At 41.5% G+C, this 16,924-nt stretch overlaps 1 protein-coding gene across 1 annotated transcript in view; it reads right to left on the bottom strand.

Annotated features, from left to right (window-relative positions):
- Positions 1 to 16,924, bottom strand: part of LOC124548268 (discoidin domain-containing receptor tyrosine kinase B-like) — a 302,795-nt gene that overhangs the window by 45,465 nt on the left and 240,406 nt on the right. Inside the window, exons 10-12 of the mRNA XM_047125163.1 lie at positions 16,489 to 16,730; positions 11,756 to 11,906; positions 5,644 to 5,825 (exon numbers count right to left, since the gene is read on the bottom strand). Of these exons, the coding sequence (XP_046981119.1) occupies positions 5,644 to 5,825; positions 11,756 to 11,906; positions 16,489 to 16,730 (575 nt within the window). The remainder of the gene's footprint in view (positions 1 to 5,643; positions 5,826 to 11,755; positions 11,907 to 16,488; positions 16,731 to 16,924) is intronic.

The following is a 16,924-nucleotide window of genomic DNA, read 5'->3' as shown; positions in this document are numbered from 1 at the left end:
TTACCAATTGATATTAGAAACTATTCTCTATTTCCAAGCTGCCCAGTGACTAACTAATCCGCACTACCATTAGACTCCACCAAGCAGATCATAGAGAAAGCGCCGTGCCACTACGTCAGAATTAACAGCAATACGTAGTCCAGCAGAATGCGATTTGGCAGAATTTTGCTATCATCAGTTGCCCATCTAATATCAATAAATTAATATTTGTTGCTTTGCGCTCCAGCTAGGATCACACACATAACAGCAATAAAAAGATCACACCTCACATTCAACTGTCCCTACCGATGGGTTTTATGAAACCTGCAGCGCCTTAAAATACACGGGCGAGAGTTTCATAATTCCTCACTAGCTTAAAGTATACTGGTCCTAGAGAAAAAAATTAACAAAATCTTTTTGTAGGTAATTTAATGTAGTCAAATTTTGTGCAGGAAAATGTTTCCCTTAGAGGCCATAGCTTTCGCGTTATTCACCATAATCGTACAAAACTGACCTTCAGCTGCACCCTCACTCTCATACTCATTCACCACCGGTCGGAATTTCTGGTAAGTCGTTCACGGCACTCCCTCCTGACACTGTAAAAATGTTTGCGACTGCACAAATTATTTCCCAAATTCGACCTCGTTTGGTCTTCATTGACTGGCCTTACTATGCCACCAGCTAGGTCGAGCAATTACAAATTTTATAATAGACATGTGTGATATTTACCCAACAGTTTTGTGACTTTTGGCGCTGTAAAGTAAACAATAACGTTGTTCTATTCGTCAAGTCTTCTGACTACGAAACTGCTATGCTTGTAAGGGTTAAGTTTGGATAGGATAGCAAACGGAATTAGTTTTAGCGTAAGGTTACGAATTCGTTTTTCTTTTAATGCCTCACGGGAACATTTAAGTTAATAATGTTAAGGAAATGGCCAACTATGCTGGTGGTGTAATAACTCAGTTAGTAGAGACTATAAAAGGTCGAATATAGGGAATAGCTCGTGTAGTCGGAAATGTTTGTACAGTGTTAGGCGAGAGTGTCACAACAATACACTAGAGGTCCTAACTGATGAGGGGTGATTGCGAAGGTGGAGGTGGATCTGAAGGTCACTTTTGAAGGTTTCTCTCGAATAACTCGAAAACCGTTGCCGCTAGCGAAGAAACATTACAGGAAAAAATGATTACATTAAATTTTCTTTTTTTGTAGCACTATCAGTTTTCTGTAACGAGCGAGAGAATATAAATATTTCACACGTGATTTTTGAAGGCGCTGTGGATTGCATAAAACCTATTGGCAAGTGGAGCTAAATCACCCTGTGTAGCTTAGCGTATCATTAAGATATGGGTACCTGATGACAACTTAACACTTCCAAAATGCAAGTGCGAAACCAAAAGTTATTATTAAACATGACTGAAGCGCCAAATTGAGTTCCTTATAAAATTCGTGAAACAGAGGCAGTTACCACTCGCATTTCATGCAACGAAAAGAAAATGTTAAAAGGCCTGTCGTCGCTACAAGAAGTGTCTCTGGAATGCTTGGAATATGTGTTATTGAGCGTTATTGAAGAAACGCTGCTTCAGCATTTTGCAGATCTCGTTCGAAACCATATCGATTCGAAGTCGGACATTTAGAATTGCTCCATAGGGATTGTAGCATTGATTCCCCAGTTTTACTCTCTTAGTTTTCTTATGTAGAATTATAACGAGGCTTGTTTACAAACTGATACACCATCAGAAGACGAGCTGATTGCACAGGATATCAGTTAAGCATTAAAATGTCAAATATTTGTGGGTGGTTGTATTCAGTCTCATTATACGGTCACATTTTGTGGAACGAACGTAATGTCAATCGCATCGGGCTACGTTTCTACATTTCTTTGCAACCTACTTACTAATGATCCTATTTCAATCCTATTAATTTTCTTGTCACATGTATATCAATAGTTTCTGGTCATATGCAAGTCGAAAACGTTATAAACAACGTCTCCTACAAAACGACTGCGTAGTAAACACTGTGGAACTTACTATGGAAGGAAAACCATCCTATTTTATTCCAGAAATAAAATAAGAGGAATGCGGTAAATAAGGACCTTCATTGTTAATAGTTGGGTTTGAGGTTGCGACTGTTTTTTTTTTTCAATTCGTAGTAACTTTATTGGTATTAAATTTCATAAGTAGGTATGCCTTTCATGTCGCACGACAATTCGTTCATGAAAGATATGATTCATCCTTCAGGTTCTCCTATACATTAATCTATCCCACCACATTTACTTTTGGTTGGTATTCTTACGATCCTATCAAAACACGTGTGAACGAGAGTATGGATAAGCTAAGCAGGAAACGTCACATGTTCATGACTGCTGAGAGACGTTAACATTTTCCGTAAAGAATCCACGTGAATAGAAAATTATCTGAGCGTGACACATTCAGTGACATAATGTCAAATGAAAACCTCTCTAAAATCATTGAGTCAGACTACGAAATAAATGGAAAATATGTAGTAACACCATACGTTAGAGAAATGGAGGAGCTTTTTATCATAAAAGTCATTAAATTAATGTAAATAAGTTGCAAAATGTGAGATTATAGGGACGAGTGAGTACGGTTATCAGGTCACAGACATTTGACGACAGTTTTATGAGCCGATGACTGTAGTTACCCAACATACAATTATTGTAAGCACTATAAAAACTAAGAACCCAAGCATTGGCCTTTTAGATACCACAAAGTAACCCAATAATGGTTTGAAAACCATTCGTTCTATAATTTGAAACTCTATTTTCTTGCTGCAGGTTGTTCTGTTTTATTTGCGCTCCAGATGTGTTCTGCCCATTATACCAGTATTAAAGGCATCTTCAGTGGTTTTAACCTGAATTTACATTTAACATGAAGGCGAAACTCGTCTGGAACGCAAATAAAAGAAATATTAGCTTGCATCAAGCAAATGTCGTTTTAATTTATAAAACGAATATTTATATATTTGCTGCGCAGAATGGTATTAACAGAAGGAGTTTTAAAAACTCGAAAGCCGTCATATGGATAACAATATACCAACAATGACTGTACAAACAGCTTCTACTATCGAGTGGAAATATTTCAGCTATTGGCCTAAAAAAGACTCATGATTTTGCGCAAAACCTTATGACGCTGTTAATGTTATATGATAAACTACGTCGCTTCCAAATGATCGTTAACACTGCTAATTAACTCTACAGCATCTCTTCTCGTTTTTATGAAATTTATACCAACGATCTCAGCCTAATTAAATCAGGTGATTAGATAATTTGTAAGACTGCGTTATTTTCCAACATGCTTTTGCTACGTTTTGTCATGTGTTGTCGTTGTTGTTATTGTTGTTCTTGTCGTCTTCGCAGGCTGCAGTCCAGGAATTGGTTTGATGCAGCTCTCCGTGCTATTCTATCCTGTGCAAGACTCTTCGTCTTCGGATGACTAATACACCCTATATCCGTCTGATTCTGCTTACTGTATTCATCTCTGGTCTCCCTCTACAATTTATATGGACCACACTTCTCTTTAGTACTAAACTAGTGATACCTTGATGTCTCAAAAATGTCCTTTCAACATATTTCTTCTCTTAGCGAATTTTTCCTCAAATTTCTTGTCTCCCCAGTTCTGTTCAGAACCTTCTCGCCAGTTACGTGATCCACACATGTAACTTCAGCATTCGTCCGTAGCACCACATTTAAAAAGGTTCTATTCTCTTCTTTTTTAAACTGTTTATCGCCCATGTTTCATTTCCGTACACGACTACACCCCAGAAAAATACATTCACAAAAGACATCCTACCTTAAAGCCCATTATGGATATTAACAAATTTCTTCTGCCAGTTTTTCCATTCTGCTGTAAAAAATTCGTATTAGCATTTTGCAAAACAACTGTCAGAAACTGCTTTTTGGGGAATTATGACATTCTTTTTGAAGTTTGCTGGTATTCCGCCTGTCTCATACATTCTGCCCACCAGATGGAAGAGCTTTCTCTTTGCTGGCTCTCCGAATGCTGTCAGTAGTTCTGGTGGAATGTCGACTACTCCAGGGGCCTTGATTCGAGTTAGATCTTTCAGAGTTCTGTCGAATCGTTATCGTAGAATTCTCCCATCTCCTATTTATCTACATCCTCTTCAATGCCTGTATTATTGCCTCTAAGTTCATCTGCTTTCTATACATTCCTTTCACCTTTCAGCTTTCCCTTCATTGTTTGCCGGCCGGAGTGGCCGTGCGGTTCTAGGCGCTACAGTCTGGAACCGAGCGACCGCTACGGTCGCAGTTTCGAATCCTACCTCGGGCATGGATGTGTGCGATGTCCTTAGGTTAGTTAGGTCTAAATAGTTCTAGGCGACTGATGACCTCAGAAGTTAAGTCGCATGGTGCTCAGAGCCATTTGAACGATTTGAGCCTTCATTGTTTAGAACTGGTTTTACATCTGAGGTCTTGATTTTTATACCTTTTCTTCTCCTTTCTCCAAAAGCGTCGTTAATTTTCCTGTAGGCTGTATCTATCTTCCCCCAGCGAAATATTCTTCTAGTTCCTTACATTTGTCCTCTAGCCATTGCTGCTTAGCCGTTTTGCACTTCCCCTCAATCTCATTTTGTACACCTTTGTATTCCCTTTCGCCTGCTTCATATGTCACATTTTTATGTTTTGTCCTTTCATCAGCTAAATTCAGTGTCTCCTGTGTTATCCAGGCCAGCCGCTGTGGACGAGCGTTTCCAGGCGCTTCAGTCCGGAACCGCGCTGCTGCACGGACGCAGGTTCGAATCCGGCCTTGGACATGGATGTGTGTGATGTCCTTAGGTTAGTTAGGTTTAAGTAGTTCCAAGTATAGGTGACTGATGACCTCAGATGTCCCATAGTGCTTAGAGCCATTTGAACCATTTGTGTTATCCAATGATTTCTACTAGGCCTTGTGCTTTTACCTATTTGGTCATCTGCTGCCTTCACTGTTTCATCTTTAAAGCTACCCATCCTTCTTATAATGCATTCCTTTCCCCTGTTCTTGTCAAACGCTCCCTCTGGTTCTTTCAGAATATCCAGGTCCCATGTCTTTGACTTCTTACCATTTTGATTTTTCTTCAGTTTTAATTTAGAATTCATAATTAACTGTGATCAGAGTTGCCATCTGCCACTGGAAATTTCTGACGGTTTAAACTCTGTTTCGGAAATCTCTGTCTTGCCATTATACAATTAATCTGAAAGCCTCCGGTGTTTCCATGTCTCTTCACGAATACAACCTTCCTTCGTGATTCTGTGTTTCAAGTGTGGTTAAAATACGCTGTATTCAAAATTTTACCAGACGGCTTCCTCTTTAATTTTATTCCCCCAGTCCATATTCTCTCACTGTTTTTCCTTCTCTTCCTCTTCCTACTATCGAATTCCAGTCCTCTGTCGTCATTAAATTTTCGTCCCCTTTAGCTATCTGAATAATTTCTTTTATCTACTACACAATTCTTCAATCTCTTCATCATGTGTTGTTGTTGTTGTGGTCTTCAGTCCTGAGACTGGTTTGATGCAGCTCTCCATGCTCTTCATCATCTATGAGTGTGAAATATACTGAACGATACTAGAAGTAGTGAGAGTCCCAACTCAATCCGATGCACACCCGTATCCAAGGCGAGAGGCGGAAAAGATTGTAAATAGACACTGACCGGGCGGCGCTCCTTGGGCGCCGTGTGGCAACGCCGGCCCTTGACGTGGCGCGGCGAGGCGAGGGCGGAGGCCGGGCCGCCGCCGGGCGCCGCCGCCAGCTGCAGCGTGTGGAAGTGCCGCGCCGCGCCGCCGCCCGACTCGTCGTCCAGGCGCACCACCAGCGACTGCACCTCCACTGCGTCTGCGCGGGGGGCAAGACCACGTTGTAGTTCAGTCACTGCTGCTTCAGGCACCGTCAACCAACAAGATCAGCTGTTCCGTTGAAGAAATGAGCTGCGCACAGTGCCCTATGAATGCAGCGTAACCACTTCACGTTTCCCGAAGTTCCAGACAAGTTTACTGCGTCTACAATGTCTCCATAAATTGGAAAAGAGAGAAATGACATCGTGTGACATTCGTTAACTGATCTATAGTGGTAGGTTCGTGCATAAGATCGTAGGGTTTTTGTTTTGTACATTTATATTCCGGTTGCTATGAGTTTACTTAACGGTCTGAGTATTTATTAGTAGTTCATTGTTACTGTTTGTGTTTACATACTATCATTTTGTTATTTCGGGATAGTCAGGGGAGCTATGGTGCTTTTGCAATGCCAGGTGTAAAATTCGGAATATTTCCCCTATATTCTTCTGTTTGAGTAGAATGGAGGGGTAAAATGGAATTGAGCTTTTGGCGTCATTGGCAGGGAGACACCTTACGGGGCAGGTCCTGCCTGCCGCCTTGGTGCAGGTCTTATTACATTCTACGCCACATTGGGCGACCTGCGCGCCAGATGGGTATGAAATGATGCTGAAGGAAACACAACACCCAGTCCCTGAGCATAGAAAATTCCCGGCCCAGCTGGAAATCGAACCCGGCCCCGTAGGACGGCACTCCGTCACGCTGACCACTCAGCTATCGGGGCGGACAATGGAGGGGTGACTCCAGAGGAGCCGGCGAGAAACAGTTTCGCCGTTTATGTGGATAATACCACGGGACTGAGCACGGCAAGAAAATGGTTTTCTCGTTTTAAGGAGTATCGTTTTGACATTAGTAACCTTCCACGCTCAGAATGACATTCGGGAACTGCTAATGATTGGTTTAACGCATTAGTCCACAATGATCCACATCATTATAGTCAAGAACTGAAATATGCGATGGACTGTGATCATTCTAACATCACGGACATTGGCGTGCAATAGGGAAGATTCAGAAGCCGCTTGTGTTGATACCGTCTGCTCTAATCCCAAATCACAAAAATCAGTGGATGGTCATGAGTGCATCTCTGCTTGTTCGTCGTCAATTGTCTCGTGAACAGAACAGATCATTCCTATCCTGTGTCATTACTGGTGATGAGAAATGACGTCGGTATGCAAACATAAAGAAAAGAAAGGACTAGTTAAGCCCAAACAAACACGAAACTCCTTGTGCAAAGACCTGCGCGCACCCACAAAAGATAATGCTTTTGGAACAGCAACGTTGTTGTGTACCACGAAATGCTTCGCCGAGGTGTAACCATCACCGCTGGCATTTACTGGCGACAACTAAGACGTCTGCAAGAACAACGACTAGGAAGACTGACTGAAGTGATGCTACTCCAAGAAACGGCTGCCCGCATTCGGATAGACTGAGTAAAACACTGTACAGGAACTGGGTTGGGATGTGGGAAGTCATTTCGCACCCTCCTTATCACCTGATCATGAGTACTGAGAGTTTCACCTTTTCAGCACACAACCGAATATCCGTCAAGGAAGTTATTTTTCGTGTGAAAATGCGTTCCGAACGTGGCTCGACGAGACCTTTGCTTGAAAACCATGTGATTTCCACAGTTATGCCAGCGTTGGCAGAGTGTCGTGAACAGTGAAGGACAATATATTACTTAATCAATGCATATCAACATGTATCTAAAGGGGCATAGCCATCATCGTCCGTCTCAGGAGAGAGTTATGTTGAATACGCTAATGGTGCAATGATTTACGGGCAAGAACCACCTCGGCTCCGATATTAATCATCCCGCTAAAGTGTTAAGAAGGAACGGATACATTCCGTGGTAGTAGATCAACGCATCGAGGAAGCAAAGACGCGACGCCGTCTAAACAAACCAGGAGGACAAATACATACCGCGGCTTCCATTCTGTGATGCAACAACTAGTAACCAAGGTATAACCCTAAACAGCCAGGGAATCTCACGAGTCTTCCGGAAATATAGGAAAATTAAAGAAATGTGGCGACTTGCTGAAGATAATTTATGCCTCAGAGTACCAAAGAATTATAATTTTCCTTGAGAGTGTGCAGTAGTTACGTAGGGAAGTGTATAAGGGCAATTGGTGATTGCGGTGTTAAACAACTCACGTTAAATATAGGAAATTTGAAAAAATGATTCAGTGGTGGCCGAGCACAGCATGTTGAACCCAAGATGGTGTTTGAACATTTGGCATTTATGTCCCACACATCGAACAGTTGGGACTGTGTGATTAAGGGAGCAGTGAAGATTATACTATTTTATAACAACTTCAGTGAAATACTGGCTGTGCACTTAGCAAATGCATGGAAGCCTGCACTTGATAAATAAAGAGCACAGAGGCAAGCTTCCCACAGTTTGCCGATAAATATAAGTGATGGCGCGGCAAACAACATTGGACAGCCAGCGCAAACATAATCTATGGACGTAGAGGGCTACTGAATGAAATGCTTCCTCTGGGCATAAATGTTGGAACCTCATGTGAATCATCCTCCCCATCTACTCTTATGCCAAAGTTGCTTGGATCTCCCCCTCTCCAAAATTCTACAGTTCTCCTGAAATACTGGAAAGACTCCACCTGGCCCTCCGCATTAATTACCTTCCCCACCTCGCAGCCTTACTTCCCACGCTTTCTGCTCTTCCTGCAGCACCTTCAGCTACAATATATTAAACGCAAAACCCAGTTCCGGTAACCACTATCCCTCACACTAAGCTAATACCCAGGTCCCTGGTACGCCTGCTGTGCTTATAGCATATTCCACGTCCCGTGACTTATCCGTTCTCCACTGACGTAATTTAATCCGACTCCCACAAACAACAATGATCCCTCCAGAGATATACTCCTCTTTCCATAGTAGCCACAACGTTCCACCTCACACTATTCTTCAGCGTTCCTCCATCTCCCTTCCTTCAGCTCACCGACTTTAGGTCGCTATTTGCGATTCCACATGGCTCCATAATCATATTCATCACATCATTTCTATCGTTATCGTGGTCATTTTCATACACAATCTGTATCCCCATTATACCATATCACTAACGTTACCATCAGTGATTTGATTTTAACTGTAATATAAATTCATATGAACAGTTTTAAAAACATAAATATTGTCCAACAATGTGATTACTTTATAATTGTTTATTATCGTTCGTTTTTTATCTATTTCAAATTATGTTCTGGCTGGAGAGCTATTCCATTCGTTCCCACCCGCCCCTCCGTGTGGAACTAAAATAACAACAAAAGAAAAAAAACTGTTTCACGACGTTCACCCCATTATGAAATTACTAATGGAAAGCTTGGTACTTTCACGTGGCAAGTTAACCCATAAATTTTCATCCGAGGACTCCATTGGAAAAAGCTTCGTAGCTATAAAATTGCTAACTGCGTACATAATTTCTGTTATTATACAGCTTCATCATTGTCGACAGTTTTCGACTCCAGTAAGTTCTGTCTAATCTCAACATGATTTATTCAGTGAGATCGCGTTCCAAAGCCAAAGCACACATGTCTCCGAAGGTATCACAATCCACTGTCTGTTCTAGGACAACACATAACGACCCGAGCCAAGAAAACCTGCCAAAATCTTACGGCATTGTATGTCCCCAGATTATAATCCGTTGAACTGTTGTTCTGCTTTAATTTTTTCTACACTTCATATCTAGTTTCTCTAATTAAATGATTTAGGTGTTTTGAAAACCAACTGCGATATAGTTGTAAACAGAAATGACTTCCACCTAATCCGCACTAAACTACAAGTTCCTGTCACAAAGTTTATGGCATAGAAATTAATATTAACCTATTACACCATTCTTCAGTTCATTCATAAGATGCACTTTCCCCAGAAGTCAGTATTGTTACCGAATTAAGAAATTGTCTGAATGGAATACATGAGAAATGCACCTCTTTAGTAATAGTCAAATATTTACGTGATTTTCAATGATTAGTTGAACATGTGATTTTTGAAAGGAACATACCTCACTTTTGGACAGTTTTGAGAAAGACGCAAGAAAACTAACCTATGCTCGTTATTTTGGACCAAACAAGTAGAAATTTTTTTGAGGAAATAGTTAACCTGGAATGGATTATGAGGCACACTGTTCCTTGATCATTGCAGTGTTCTTGAACGAGAAAAATTCCTTGGTGTCCCAGAAGTCTTTTCCTGTTTAGAAGCATTCATAAAGCATAATATGTGACACATAGATAAATACTATTAATCTTGAATTGCGTTTGATATATTCAAGATTTTGTGTGCATACGTACTTTCTGTTACTTTGTTTGTTACCGGGAGCAGTAACGTAGCAACAGCGGAATGGACACCATCTTCGAACGACATGTACTCAAGCCAAGAGAGAGCCCAATGTATCCTTCTATATCACGAGACGCAGTCACCAAAAACAGTCAAGAGAAAATTCCAGACGGCTTACCATAGACAGCCATCAGCCGTTAAAAGTGTCAAGATGTGATATGCGAAGTTGAAGGAAACAGGGAATGTATGTGATCTCCCTAGAAAAAGGAAGCCTGGATGTAGTGCACAGATCATTCAGACAGTGAGAGACGTCTTTGTGAGAAACCCCAAGAAGTCCGTTCGCAGCGCCCCACTGACTTGCAAGTTCCGGAGACATCATTGCACAGCATTACACAAACAATCCATTTTCCATGTGTACAAAGTCCAGATTGTGCAGTCAGTCCAACTAACAGATTACAACGTTCGTTATGACTTTGTTGTTGCCATTCTGGTGGAGAATGAGGAAGATAATGACTGCCCGAGACGTCTCCTTTTTTCGGATGGGCTACATTTCATTTGAATGGTGTTGTCAGCCGACAGAGTGCTAGGATCTGTGGGTCTGAGAATCGCCACACGGTGTTTGAGATCCAACAGCACTCCGTTTTGCTGAAACTGTGATGTGGTCTCACGCACAATAAGATCATAGAAACTTTTTTCTTCAGTGGAACAACCATCACAGCCTATATTTATCTTTATATGTGTGCTACAGATTGAGGACATTCCGTATATAATTTTCCAACAAGATGGTGTGCCAACTCATTGGGGTCATATATTCGTGTCTATTTGCACACATTTCAAGGTAGATGGATCAGGCGTGTTGGTTCCATCAACTGGCTTCCACGATCGACGGCATAATACCGCTAGATTTCTTCATTTGGGGTAATATCAAGGACCATGTTTTCCAAAACCAGAGAAGCATATGAAACATCACCGCGTAGAATTTCCGACTTCATGACATCCATCCGTCACGAAATGTGGACCAACACGGTTTTGGACTCGCATATCGCAAAGATATCCTTCGGGTAACGAAAGGAGCACACACTGAAATTTATTAACTGCGTCTGTGTACGCAAAAACTTGGATATGTTAACTGCTTTCAAGGTAAGAAATATGTGCCTATGTGTCAGATTTTCTCGCTAATGCGTGTTTGTAATCATGGAAAGACTTGTGGAACACACTGTTCAATAACACGACATCTCTGGTACCTTTTAACTATGCAGTATTGATTTCTTACTTCTGTGTCCCAACTTGACAAAAATACTCAGGTTTTTGTTTCCATGTTTTCAGTTTATTCTGAAGACGAAATGTAGGACATTTTGGTAATTTTAAAACCATGGAAGACTTAATGGAAAATTAACATTTCTATGTTCCTTCTAGTAAGATTTAAATAAGACAAATATACACGTGCATTGACCTTTAATTAAAAATCAACGGCCCTTCGTTTCACTTATTGTAGTACGCGAATGGTGAGTGTTGTGTTATGAAAAGGAGGTAGTGCTTTCGAACGCATTAGTAGCTTTGATCTGATCCCCGAAAGAAATGGTTAAGCCCATCTGTGGTGCGCACGGCACCGTTTAATGGCCGGTGGAGAAGTGAAACGGGTCTTACCTGTGTGCGACGGGAGAGTATCGTAGCGGGCACAGGCGACGCCTGAGAGGCCGACGTCCCCGCCGATCGTGGTGGACGGCGAGCATGGTGCACACTCCCTGGGAACGATGGCACCTCCCGCAGGGCTAGGCACCACGCTAAGCAGAAGGTCCTAAATCGGAAACCACACGCGTTCAGCTATACCTCCTACCTAATCACATCAGCTTCTACATTATAAAATACGAGACGAAACCATACACACTTATGTGATCTTCTTTGTAATTCATGTGAATTCATATCTCGTGCAGTAACAACAACTCTAGAGGTTTGATTATCTGTATGAAACTAATGGGTCCAAAGCTAACTAAATTGCATCATTGTGCTAATATAAGACCATTTCCCAACTACATGCATGACATTAACACACAGAGGGGCCAAAGTCGTGACGTGTTAATAGCTAGTTTCTCCAACGCGAGCTTTTAAAACTACAATAACAGGCATTGACACTATGGGGTAGTGGCATCGCTCTGGAGAGAAATCTATCCACGCATCAGTCAATGCTAATCACAATTGGTTCTGATTCATGGTGCTGAATTAATTGGGATTGCAAAGATAACTAAAGCATCTCAAATAGTAGACTGGTCTGTAACTGGTTGATCTGGGGGGAGAGCATGAGGGAAGAGGCGCACGTAATTGTCATGAATTCGCTGAAATGCTCAAAAAGCCAACTGCGTTTAAACAAAGAACGGCGAAATGCCGTAGTGTCCTTTGGACATCAGGGCACCTTAATGCTATAGAGAAATGATGATATTTAGAAGCGCCCACATAACATGCAACTGACTCAGAGGCTAGAAAATAATTCAACGTGAACACAGTCCAAATCATAATTGAGCCTCCTTCTGCCTGAAAAGGATGTTTTACACACACAGAATCCATAACTTCATGGGCTATATGCTACACTCTTACGCGCACATTAACTCGGTAAAACAAACAGGAATTCGTGCTACCCACCAACACTCTTTTATGGTCAAATTCCGACATGTCAATCGTTTATCTCTTTATGTAGATATCAGAAAGGAGACGAGCATGTCGTCAGATAATGAGGTTTATGCCATAAATTTGTCTCCATGTTGGAGTGAAAGAAATGGGTTCTTCTCTTCCCTCTTCCAAATCGGCATCAACACGACAAACAGTACAGCGACGGTCGCCACGTACAGCGCTCCAGGGCTGGCGTAATTTGCGTTAAATCAAACACTTGTACTCTCCCTGTGTGGCGGTTTATGTTGTTGGAAACACTCTCTCGGCGATACTGATCACCAACGCTAGAATCGAATTTAATAGCTATCTCATATATGACTCATTCTAATTATACCCCACTTTCCAACTCAGTTAGGTCTGCAAAGGACATGCTAGCACTCGCGCCGTTCACCGCAATTAGGAGCAACATTCGTGTGTCATACATGGTAGTTTCTTGATAAGCGACAGCCTTTCCCTGACTTTTGAATACTCATTTTATGAAGATTGCTAATCGACGCTGTTGGCGTTGTCTGATATATTACATTGCATGCACTTTCAGTAGTATTCACCATTCGAACAAAGCGAAAGGAATTCAACGTCACAGGTCTAAAGATCCAGCCTTCAGTTAGTAGATCCTTGAAGACAGCTTAACTACACTGACGGAAAAAATTACAACACGAAGGAGTTGCGCGACATAAATTAAAGTTGATATGTGTCTTTCTACATCTTAAAGATGATTTCTACTCAGATTTCTTGCCAGGTGCATGAGCGATGCGCTATTAGCGCCACTATGAGGATGTAAATAAGGTTTGCTTTAAATACACCCTGTCACTGTCGTGAGCGTTAGTTATCTTTGAGATTGGCTGTGGTGAGTTGATGTCAGTCAAGAACGCCTTAAATGTGACAACACTACACTGAGCTTGAGCGAGGTGATGTAGTGGGACTACGAGAAGCTGGGCTTTCCTTCTGCCGTATTGCAGAAAGGCTAGGAAGTAATGTAGCCATTGTACACTATTGTTGGCACAGGTTTTCAGAAGAACGTACAGTTGCAAGTAGATTGGGACCCAGACGGCCACATGACACTACTGGAAGGGAAGACCATTTGAGCAGCAGTTGGCAACACATACACACACCGCAGTGACAAAATGAACCAGTCATTTACTTCATGGACAGCTCCGAGCCATACACCCTGTGGCGTGCATTCCACTGGCTCCAAACGACCGGTATTTTCGACTTCAGTGATGCCAAGCAAAAGGTCATTGGAGGTGGGAATGGAGGTCTGTTGTGATTTCTGATGAAAGCTGGTTCTGCTTCGGAGCCAGTGACGGTCGTGTGATGGTTAGAAGGAGGCCAGTTGAGGATCTGCAGGCAACCAGTCTCTGTGCTAGACATACTGAACGTACACTTGGAGTTATGGTCTGGGGTGCAATTTCCTATGACAGCAGGAGCACTCTCATGGTTATCACAAGCACACTGACTGCAAATTTATACGTTAATCTAGTGAGTCGACCTGTCGTGCTGGCATTCATCAGCAGCATTCCAGGGGCTGTTTTTCAACGGCATAACGCTCGCCCAGAGACTAGTGTTCTAACCCATCATGCTCTAAAAAGGATCGACATGTTGCGTCGGTTGCTCGGTCACCAGGTCTATCAGACGGTAATTCCGGCGTCATCCACAAATAGCATTAAGCGCCTCTGTATTGACCAACGAAGCGCAACATTCATGGAACTCTATGGCACAAACCCACATCTGCCACGTGTACAATGCATGCACGTTTGGATGCTTGCATTCTACATTCTGACTGCTACACCGGTTATTAAATACTAGCATTTTACATTTGCAGTGGCTTATTTCAAGTTTACGTTAACATGTGACCACGCAATGATAGTAACTGAAATATATTACCTAGAGAAACACAATTCCGAAATTTAATTACTCTAATTATTTTTTTGTGTGTGTGTTGAGACTTCTTTCCGTCAGCGTGTATACCACTGTACAAAATTTTGCGTGAATACACGGCAATCGACCAGTACTGTCCATAAGTGAGCCTTAGTATCAAGTAGGTGCGAATCGATTGGTTGAAGCAGAACTTCAGGAATACCTTTAATGGTTACTCGATGAAACTATATTCTGATGCTGTTATTACAGTTCTTGGTACGAAAGTGAAATGCTAATTTTGGTTCAGCTGTATCACATATCTGACTGAATAATTATGTTTTCCACTTCCAAAACATGCAGAATGTTTCAGAAGTGATGGTCTGTATTTAGGGATATGACAGGAATCATAATTCGAAACAAAAACCCAGATAAAAATGGGCTCTAAAACGCATACCTTTAGAGCTATGTGCAATTCTTGATCTTCCATGGCGTGAAACGAATCTTTTCTACTGGAAGCTCTTTGCGTTGCATATTTTGGTAAGTGGTAGTATGGACCAAAACAAGGAGAAAACGTCCAGTAAACATGTGCTCTGAGATGCATAACTTAAGAGCTATGAGCACTTGTTCATCTTCGCTACTCTGAACACAACTCTTCTAATCGTAGGCGTTTTAGAGTCCTTATTTACTTGACTATTTTGTTTCGATTGATCGTTCCTGTCACATCGCCGAATATTGACCAACACTTCTGAAACACCCTGTATAATTCGTCTGAGTAAGATGCATCAAATAAGTTTATGATGCTTTTAAGTCATACAAAAATGCGGTTGAACGACTGCAGAAGCTACATCAGTAATTTCTAATATTCTCTCGGATATTCAGGAGTTGGGGTTGTCGTAATGGTACACCCTATATACAACGCCACTGGGATAAACCCAAGAATATTTCAAAATACCGGGAAAGTTTAAAATCACGCTAACTCTGTGTATACATCGTTACAATTCGTAACAGCTGCAATTCCCTAGAGTAAACTACAACAGTGTTCTTTTTTTCCAGAAACACTCACATCATCCGTAAATTCAGCAAATGTTGACAGTTGTATCTTGTAAACCTTAGGATTTCAATAACCTTTAGTGTTTTATTACTTCTTTCATGAGCGTCACTTCAGTTTCACTTGACAACGAAGGCTTAGAGCTAAAAGAATATATCAATATATCACTATCACTTATTGAAAATGTTTTTTACAACTGAATGAGCTTTCCGGCATGTTTCTGTCACTACAACATGTCTACCATTTTTGAGTTGCTGGTCACTAAGTGTGCACCTTACAAGCAATGTCTGTCACTGATCACATAATTAACGATTTCAGCGGAAACTTTTATCGATTCTTCCCAAATTTACTGTGATATTTGGTAATAACTTAACCCAAAAAAGTAATATACACGAATAGCCAACGAAACTAGTTTTTATTGTAGTCCAAATATGTCTGCTGTCAACAGATACCTTCATAATAGCTACCAACAGAAAGTCAGTGATAATCGAGAAATAACTGCAGTTTTATAAACAGGATTTTAAAAAAGTTAGAGCACCAGATAAATAAAATGGGGAGCGATTAATCACACAGAAATGTCAATAACATATAATTGCTAAAGTTCTGAAACTGAAGTGACGCTCATGAAAGAAGTAATAAAACGGGAAATTACTTCTATCAGAAAATTGTTATGCTTTTATTCTGTATTTAATAGAAAATTATTTTTTATACAGTTACGTTACGACTTTTTTTATTATGTCTGGTTATTTTCCCTTCCTTGTATCACATTAGAATCATCTGACCACAAAATAGTAACACATTCCGAACTCACCTTCATGTTGAGGGTGACTCCGCTGAAGGGGTTCCTGAGCAGCGTGGGCGAGGAGCCGGCCTGCATCTTGTGCCTCCTGCTGAGCGCCAGGATCACCACGAAGACGACGAGCAGCAGCAGCATCACCGCCGTCAGCACGCCGATCACCACCTCCACGCTGCCTCCCTCCTCACTGGGCTCCTCACGGGCGTCTTTCATATTGGCGTCAACGGGTATCTCGTTCACGTTCACCGTCGCGGGAACTGTGTAAAACGTTATAAGTACAACTATCGTGGTGGCAAAACTATTGATGGTCAGACTTTAGCAACAGTAACAATGACAAAAACGCCTTCGTAACTTGATTTCTGAGATCTAAACTAGACAGTTCACGCTGAAAGTACATGAAGTGATGATTTATGGCAAAATAACCACCATATTCTTTTCTATATCTTCGTAT

Source organism: Schistocerca americana, chromosome 1, assembly GCF_021461395.2.
Source record: "Schistocerca americana isolate TAMUIC-IGC-003095 chromosome 1, iqSchAmer2.1, whole genome shotgun sequence".
Classification (NCBI taxonomy): domain Eukaryota; kingdom Metazoa; phylum Arthropoda; class Insecta; order Orthoptera; family Acrididae; genus Schistocerca; species Schistocerca americana.
The sequence above is the reverse complement of the archived record's forward strand: the minus strand, read 5'-3'. Positions and strand labels throughout refer to the sequence as shown.